Below are 9695 nucleotides of genomic sequence, written 5' to 3' on the forward strand. Positions count from 1 at the left end.
TAAGAAATTAGATTCAATCATAACCTAATTTATTTGAAGTTCAAAACATCCACGTATCCAAAAGGCGACCCTACAAAGAACTAAGGAAGAAGGTGGCATGGCTTTACCTAACTTTCAGTTTTATTACTGGGTGGCGAATATACAAGCTATAAAAACATGGACATTGACACAAAGAGGTGAGCGGACACAGGCTTGATCCGCAATAGAAATAAAATCCTGCGGTACTTTATATTCCTTGCTGTGTACCCCAATAAGTACAAGTCATCGCCAATATACTAACAACCTAATAGTGCTTCACTCACTTTTATCTGTGGCACCTCTGCACGATAACCACCTTTTTCCACCCTCTTAAACGTACGCAGTTTTTAATGTCTGGAAAACATCCGGGATTAAATCACTTAGAGATCTGTACATAGACAATGTCTTCGCATCCTATGGACAACTCCAAATTTAACTTTCCAGCAACACATTTCTTTCACTACCTTCAAATTAGAAACTTTATTAAACAAAACCTACCCAATTTGCCACACCTCCCACCTACCTTTATACCGGAAGAAATTTTGATCAGTCTTGAGGACACAAACAGCATTTCTGTAATATATAAAAACATTTTAAAGTCCCTCCATTTCAAAGATCCCAGAGTACAGTGGGAAAAGGATCTCTCACTCAACATCTCAGAAAAGGAATGGAAGGTAGCAATGCACAGAATTCACTCGAGCTCCATATGCACAAAGCATACAATTATTCAACTTAAAATTTATATATTGAGCGCATATCTCTAGTTTAAAATTGTCCAAAATGTTTCCCGGGCAAGATCCAACCTGCGAAAGTTGCAATCAAGTTCCAGCCTCACTGGGCCATATATGTTTTGGGCCTGCACCAAAATAACATCATTTTGGACAAAAATTTTAAATGCCTCTCAGGCAGCCTGGGTGTCACAAGTGGACTACTATTGACACGTAGACTTATCTGGTTCTATTCAATGAGGGCGCGCACAAAAAGGCGACCTCAAATGGGCGCTGCGAATGAAGGCGCACGTAAATAAAGGCGACCTTCAAAAGGGTGACCTCAATTGAGTGCCGAATAAAGGCGCCCGTAAATATAGGCGAGCTTCAAAAGGGCGACCTCAATTGAGCGCCGAATAAATGCACGCGCAAATAAAGGAGCGCTTCAAAAGGATGACCTCAATTGAGCGCCAAATAAATGCGCGTAAATAATGGAGCGCTTCAAAAAGGTGACCTCAATTGAGCACGGCAAATAAAGGCGTTCGTAGATAATTTAGTTGAAAATGGCTCTGGAATATGTGAAGAGCAACAAAGGTGCAGATCTACTCGTAGTCGAAGGCTATACATTCAGAAAGGAGAAAACTATCAACGGGAAACACATCTGGAAATGCACTGAATATAGGATTGGAAAATGTTCGTCTCGCTGTCATACCAAAAATGACATTCAGTCATTGCCTTAATCTAATTTTCTGTAATTTTGAAAACAACGAAATATGTTCAGTCATTGCCTTAATCTAATTTTCTGTAATTTTGAAAACAACGAAATATAGAGAGCTTTAGAAATAGTTCGTTAGAAGTTCATGCATTAATTAATTGGATGTTTTAATATTCTTGCTTTCACCTTTTTATACGTTCAATCATTGCCTTTATCTAAAAAATTTTCTGTAATAATTTTGTTGTGTTTGCCTTTATTCGCTGCGCCCAATTGACGTCACCCTTTTGAAGCACTCCTTTATTTATGCGCGCAGTTATTCGGCGCTCAATTGAGGTCGCCCTTTTGAAGCTCGCCTTTATTTATGTGCGCCTTTATTCGGCGCTCAATTGAGGTCGCCCTTTTGAAGATCGCTTTTATTTATGTGCGCTTTTATTCGCCGCGCCCAATTGAGGTCGCCCTTTTGAAGGTCGCCTTTTTGTGCGTGCCCTTATTGACGGATACCGACTTATCTTGCTCAACTGGAAGAATTCTAACTCACCTGTTTTAAGTCGGTGGATAACTGATGTTATATATTATCTTAAATTGGAAAAAATCATATTCTCACTTAGAGGATCTGTACAAAACTTTTTCAAAACCTGGCAGGATCTAATAAATAACATTTTAGAATAAGCTTTTAAATTGAGGAAGTGGATTCTCTCCCCTTTTTCTATTCTGTCTGTCTTTATTTATTTATTTACATAATTTTACTATTATTAAAGTGCTACTCTGCTGACATAGCTCTCTTTCTCATGGGTGGGGGTCGATTTGTTTCAAACCAGTTTTGCTAAACTTGACTTACATGTATGGAATATTTTTTGATTTTAATAAAATAAAATATATAAAAAAATCTTTTTCTGTTACAGGATTACAGTTTCTGAAGTGTTAAATGCAAGGCAAGACGGGGTTTGCCAAGCTAGTATGAGATTTGCACTGTGATGCTGAGATCTGATCTGGGATCTTATATTTTTAATTTTCTCATTGAAGAAGTTCATAAAATCTGTACTGCTAATGTCTCTTGGTATTTTGTACTGTAGTTCTGAATTCCCATTTATGAAATTAGCCACCGTTCTAAACAGTACACAATGATTATTATTATTGTTTTTATCTTTTATTTTAGAATTGTAGTCAGAGAGGGCTTTAAAGAGTGCTCTTTTATATTTTTAACACTCTCTGTCAATGCAATTTGAAAGACCTGCAGCTTTATTGTTCTTGATCTATGCCCCAGTTTTCAACACTTTAATTTAAGAGCTCTCATTAAACCTGGGAAAATTTCTATGTGCTTTGATCACTGTTGTTTTAAGGGGAGCATCGAGTCCAAAGCCTCTCTCAAGGTCATATTATAATTTGATGTTGGCTGATCTAAATTGTTTTCCACGATTACACTTGACTTACTCAAAATATCTTTACATTTTAAAGCAGAATTACAATCTAGATGTCGTACTGTCATTGTTTTAGTCTATGAATGTATTGGTAAGGGCAGATTCAAATCAAATGTAATTAAGTAGTAATCAGAAATAACTTAATTTAATGGAGTAATATTTAAATTACTCCGAGTTATAATTAAATCTAATGTGTGATTATAATTGAGTTGGACATTTGACAATCTGACAAAATTCTACTAAATTTAGCACATAAGTAAAGCATTTGCTAAATCATCAATTTCCACATCCTTGTGTACAATAAAATCCCCCATCAACACTACACAATCATAATTTATATCCAAATCAGATACAAGGTTGTCAAATTCAGTCATGAACAATAAATGTGGCCCTGGTGGTCTGTATGCTAGCACTACAGTTGTACTGCTGTTTTAATATTTAAAATGAGTGCCTCAAAGGATGTGAATTCCCCCAAATTTTTAGAAGAGATTTACATTTTGTCACAGTGAATTATTCCAAGGCCACCTCTTCAGCCTTCTCCTTTATCCTTCTTACTCCCGACTCTGGCTCTCGGAATGGAGTGAGGCAGCTCCTCACAGGCCTGGAATCAGACCTGGAATCACTCCCAGGTGTGGTGAGAGCCCAATGAAGGGCTCTGCAGCTCTCCCTAGTGGCCCCCTTGGAACCTAACAGGGCTGTGCTAAACTCCAACTCCCAGCATACCCTGCGGGAATCCATGGTGCCACAGCCACCCAGGAGAGCTGCCCTCTTGTGTCCTAGGGAAGGTATTACCTTGCTGATGCTCTCTTCCCACGGTCCTTCCATACACTTGGTGTCCCAGCCAGGTAATGGCTGTGGGCGCCCATCACAAAGGTTACTAACACAGTTGCATGAATGGCATAAGTTGCGAAAGTTAAACGTATGAATATTGTGGGTTGACTGTATTTCTTAATTAGTAAGGTCATAATGTAACTAGTTAGTATTTTTTATGGACCTAATGACTCATTTCACACACGTGTCACTGTGTATACTTGTGGGTTTGTACAAATTTCTTTCTTAAAACATATTTTACTTGCTCGAGGTTTAGTGGTTTTCTCAGTCAATCATTTATAGTTGTAAGGCTCCCATACCACTTCTCATGCCTTTAGGACTTAATAAGCAAATCTCTGTGCAAGTAGATTTTGATTTTCTCGTACACTGTTCCCATTCTCTTTGGATCTTCAGCAGGTTTCTTTTGCACTGTTTGATGTACCTATATGTAGTATGAGCAAACTGTACATTATCGATTTTTATATAAAAAAAAAAAAAAACTGACATGGCATTCCTTCTTGATTTCTCATCTGATGGACACGATTGAGTTATATTGAAGTCACAAGTCTGTTAGAATACAAAGGAATGGACAAAGTGGTTGAGTATGAAATACAAATCATCTTTATTTTTAAAGTAGGATATTCGTGAACCACTCATTCCTTATCAATAATGATTCCAGAAAATGTAGTCTGGTGTAAACAAAATGTAGAGGTAATGACATCATGGTGTTAGGAATAATGAGCATTTGTTCATATTTATTATAATGGAAATTAAATTCAGTCATGCGGTAGACATGCGGTGCATGAATCAGCCCAGTTTCACTAACTTTATGGATTCCTCACAAGTACCATGTGTCTGAACGTATGCTTTTCAGACATTTTAAATTAAGTATTGTTTTGATATTTGTGGCAGTGTTACACCATATAAACAGATTTGCAGTCTTAATACTTCCCTCTAGGCACTTGAATTCATCTCTTCACTGCTTTGCACTATGAACCTATTATTCTAGCCTTTCAAATATGAGTATGTAATGTTTCCAATGACAAAAGAAGACCAGCCTACCTATTTGGTGACTCTAAATTAGCCCTCTGAAATTAGGGGTTTGTAATGGCATCCTGTCCAGTGCTGAATTCTGTCTTGTGCCAGATGCTGCCAGTAATAGGCTTCAAGCCCTCATAATAACCCTGAATTTGATTATGCAGGTTGAAAACTTTTTTTTCTTTTATAACCATATTCAGATATTTATCACTGAACTGTGCCTGCTAAGTATCTCTGGTGTTAATGATGCTGAACACAAATGATGGTAGCTGTGTGCTTCCCAGTTGTTTTTTGTTAATCTCTACCCCATATTTAATTGTAGGAAGGAGCAACTAGGGAATAAGTGCTTCTGACTTTCAGTTTATGTGTTCCATTTTTCATTTTGTTTTTAAACAGGAATTCAACTTGATTGATCGTAGGGAGCTGGCACCCCTTCAAGATTTGATTGAGAAGCTTGGTTCTAAGGATCGGTAGACTGTGACTTTCCTGTGCCCAACCAACTTTCAACATGACAGCATGGTTCTTTGTTGTAGATCTTTCTTTGGTTTAACTTTTTTTTTTTTTTTTTATAATTACAAAGCTTTTAGCGAATGTGCACATAGCAGAAGTTCAAGTATGATCAAATAGGCAAATACTGGGAAGGATGGGAACAGCATATTTCTTTAAGCTTTTGTAACTGGATTTCCTACAGATATTTTTAATGCTTTTTATCTTTCATAATAGAAGATTCCTTTTTTTTTTTAAAATAGACTTCTTATAATTTGAAGAGTATGTACTATGTGTAAAAGTCTGCTCAAATCATGTAAAAATTCAATTATACCTGGGGTGCTGAATTTTTACAGATTTTGGAGCAATTTGTATGATGGCTCCATATGTAAGTCTTCTGACAAGTTGGCTAAAATGTTGTTGTTGTAGTAGTAAAGGCTGCCATTGCTTGCACTAACAAACCCTAGCCCTAGCATAAGTGGGGAATGCCTGTCTGAATTAGTCTTGGTAGCTTACTTTTAATATACATAGGGAAAGGCATTCTGATCTCCTAATCAGCAAAGCACTCCAAACCTTAATGTTTACTTCTGTACCATACTAAGTTTTCAACAGCAGACTGAGGACTATATGCTTTAGGAAAAAAAATCGGATAAAGCTGAAACACATTAAAAATATTGCCTTAATAGACGGGGAAAAAAAACAACTGTTTTGATCAGATTTGTTCCATAGTGATAACCAGAAACCTGGTTCTGTAAACTAATTTCCCCCCATTTAATTGTTTTGTAGTTACGTCTTGGTCCCTGTTCTGTAACAGTTGCAAGGTAAACGGAATGTCTTAATATACAGTGGTTTAGAATTTTAAGAGCAAAAGCTTTTCAGCAGTGTTTTAAAAAAAAAAAAAAAAAAAAAAAAAAACCCTGAAAAAGCATCTTCTACTCAACCTTTCAAGATGTTCTTTTCCAATGTCTTGCTCAATTAGCTTAAATCTGGTATCTTCAGTAATACTTGCCGTTTCTGAGTGGAAAATATAACCATTATGTCAGTCTGTAGCTCTTTTAAATTTCATTAAAAGTGTCTTTGCATTTATAATGTGCTCAATTACTAAACCACTGGAAGCCTTTGTAGTACTGGGGCCATGTTATTCATTACTAAAGGGAAGTTCTATATACTGAAGATGAACAGATAGAATAACTTGTGTTTAAAGTGGTTGTTGAATAAGATTGTATGGTTTTTGGGATGTGTTCATTGGGAAATGCTTCAGAATATACATTTCAGATTAGAAGTGCCCAAACTGTTGAAGGACTCAAGTTCCTACCCACTCTAAACCCCCTGCACCCTTCATTTGGTTTGAGCCTTAAATAGCAACTAATAGTTCCTTTTATATTCTTTCTTACAAGACTAATATAGTGCATAAATATAAAAGCAGCTGTAATGTTCAAGCCCAACAGGACTCCTGCACTGTATAGTATTGCACATTATTAGCTGATCATTTTCTAAACCAAAAGCATAGGAGATGGAGTATGGAATTGTTTTATTAAAAAAAAGCATGGGATTGGTTTTTGGTGTGGCTCATGCACAGGTTGCAGTAGCCCTTTCATTTCTGCATTTATTTAGATGTCAACCACACCAGTAAGAGGTATGTAGAAATCTATTTAACAGATTCTTACAATAGAGCGAAAAGCACTTATCTTTAGGGTAAGTTCAGTTGCCTCATCTTTAAGTTAGTGTTTAAAAAAAAAAAAAAAAAAAAAACAAATCATACACTTTTAAAACATCCTTTGACATTATTACAAATTAAATATTTTACTGCTTGTATGTATTTGTCCTCTAAATTCCATAGTAGGGGCATGCAATTAAAGAGAGCAAATTGTCTGCAGTGCAAAGTTCAGCAAGTGCCTAGAAACGTACCTTTTCTGTCGGTTTTTCTCTCTCAGACTTGCTTTGTTGTTAAGTGGTGTAGAAATTCTCTAAAATATCACAAATGGTATTTTTATACACATTATGATTAATGCCTTTTTTATTTATTTTTTGTTTTTAAAATGCATATGCTTAAGTTTTTATGTCAGCATTGGCTTTCATGAATGCTCTGGACCTTATTTTTAATGAGTTTACTGAAACTGCAGTGTTTTTCTACAGTATTTTAAATATTTTTCAGTTTTAGTTGATAAGTCACTAAAATAAGTTTGAATTTTTTTCAGCAATGCCTTTAAAGTGTCAACTGAATGTTCAGTTTAGTCTGCCTTTTGAAATATGTATGCTATTAGATTTTTAGTAAAACATATTTTTTGAAAAATGTTTTAACTGTCTTAAACTCAGGTTATGGGATACTTTAACAAAATATGTAAGTACTTTATTTAGGGTATTTAAAATAAAAAATACCATAGCAGGTCAACCAACTCTTACTTTTTACAACATAAAAGAATCTTTGTGATTATAAAAGACATATCTTGCATATTTACCCTAGCTATTAAGGTGAAAAATATTATTACTTTTTATAAGTGAAATGGAGCGATCCATGATTTCACGGATGTTTTGTGATCTATTAGCTCATCATTCCCACTTCCTCTTTACCATGGAGTAGTCATATAACAGTCATGTGCTTTTGACTAATATTCACAACAAAGACTTTTTATGAAAACTAGTTAAGCTAAATATGATCCTAAAGCATATTGCTTCTCATATTGACTGTGACTTTAAATCCTATATGTAAAGATGAATAGCATGTCAAGCACGTGAGGAAACATGCAAGTTTAAAAGCCTCACACTGGAGGCTAGTTGCCACACTTAAAGGGTAAAAACAAAAAGCAAACTGTATTTCTGACTGGTGCCATTTCTGTTTGCAAACAAACATGTAACGTGACATTATAACATTGAGTAAAATATCAAAACATTCTTGATTCATACCTGATAGTCCTGTTCCATTGCACCACTGGACTTAGACAGTCTACTTTAATATCTGGGATGATGACAGTGATGATGAGCTCATTGGTTCTGACCAGCATTATGTTTTCACAGTGACCAATATTCTGCATTAATTACAGATTGGTTCCTATAACTGAGGCGATCTAAACAGGACAGTTACAGAACATGAAGTTTTGTACTGGAGTCATTTTCTAAGTAATTTGATCATTGCCAGACTTGCATTAAAAAAAGCTTGATAGTGCATTTGTGTGCACCACCATTCCTCCATAAAGGCACGTGTGAGCAAATTTTGAAAAGTTGTCTTCTACCAGCTGAGCTGTTGTTAGGCTGGCCTAAAATAGTTTTACGCTAAAAATACTTTGTAAAAGATCTATAAAAAATATTTTTGTAGCATCTTTTTGGAACTTTAAATTTTGCTGTTTTTAAAACAAGGTGAACACATTTTTACATTGGGTTTTTTCCTAGTCACTTTAAGAGTTTGATTTATAAATAGATTTTCTTATTTTTTTAATTGACTTAAATTCTGTCAATGCTGAAAACATTTGTTCTGTATTAGTTGTTCATGGTCTTTTTACATATTTTTAAAATAAAAGATATAGCATGTTTCTACCCACATATGAGGAGTCTGCATATGTGTGTGTTTTTTTTTCCCTTCCCTATAATTAATCTTTTAACGGTATCGTGTAACCAGATGAATATAGAATCTTAATACAGTACTTGTGACGGGTGTTCAATTTATCTTCATGTGTATCACATATTTGTGCTGCAGATTTGAACTTGTCACTGGAGATCAGGACATTGCCTACTCCCACGTCCGACTCCGGAACCGCACCACCATGCTACCCACACCCCACCCAAAAACGCGAGCCACAGACCTGCTGTATCACACTTGGGACGAATTACAGCCAGGTTTGTGTGTAAGACAGTTGAGCACATTGTCCTGAGTAGGAGATAGGCAGGTGCTCAAATGGTTGAAGCAAGCTCAGCATGTGGCTGCTTTTGAGTTTTAGTGCAAGGGACAGATAGGGCAGTGTTAACTCGGGGCAGATGTCAACTTTTGTCAAAATTCAAAGTGGCAAAGTAAGCCATAATAAAGCGTAATGGCGAGTTTTGTCACAGTTTACAGCTGATTACCGTCCTTTGACCCAGAATTTTGACAGATACACCTTGGACAATATTTTGCGTATTATCACTGAATCAGACTGACTTGTCGGACTGCGATTGTGAAGCAAGTGATCTGGAGGTGGAGATTGAAAAGCTGATCGTTCCCCAGCTGATCATGGTGCTGAACACGTTTGTATAGCTGATGCGTCTACATCAACGTTCACCTGGGAGGACCGCAATTTATGATGACAAGAAGGACAAATCAGATTGTGTCACATTGACTGCCACCGCCACCGACCTTCCGCACAAAGACAGCCAACCCAGCATACATTCATGCTGGCCATCGAATAGTCCCCATGCAGAGGCTGCTGCCAGAGGCACTGAACAGGCACCGACAGCAGCCACAGCACACAGCAACAGACTTTCTACATTGGTTTATGTGTGAAGCCATTGCTTAGTGTGTTTTTCAGAAAACAG

At 36.4% G+C, this 9695-nt stretch overlaps 1 protein-coding gene across 2 annotated transcripts in view; it reads left to right on the forward strand.

Annotated features, from left to right (window-relative positions):
- Positions 1–8729, forward strand: part of LOC114649212 (MOB kinase activator 1A) — a 45052-nt gene extending 36323 nt beyond the window's left edge. For both annotated transcript variants that reach the window (XM_051929579.1, XM_028798698.2), the window contains one exon: positions 5103–8729. In XM_051929579.1, the coding sequence (XP_051785539.1) occupies positions 5103–5119 (17 nt within the window). In that variant the 3' untranslated portion in view covers positions 5120–8729. The remainder of the gene's footprint in view (positions 1–5102) is intronic.
- The last annotated feature ends 966 nt before the right edge of the window (positions 8730–9695 follow it).

Source organism: Erpetoichthys calabaricus, chromosome 1, assembly GCF_900747795.2.
Source record: "Erpetoichthys calabaricus chromosome 1, fErpCal1.3, whole genome shotgun sequence".
NCBI classification, from domain to species: domain Eukaryota; kingdom Metazoa; phylum Chordata; class Cladistia; order Polypteriformes; family Polypteridae; genus Erpetoichthys; species Erpetoichthys calabaricus.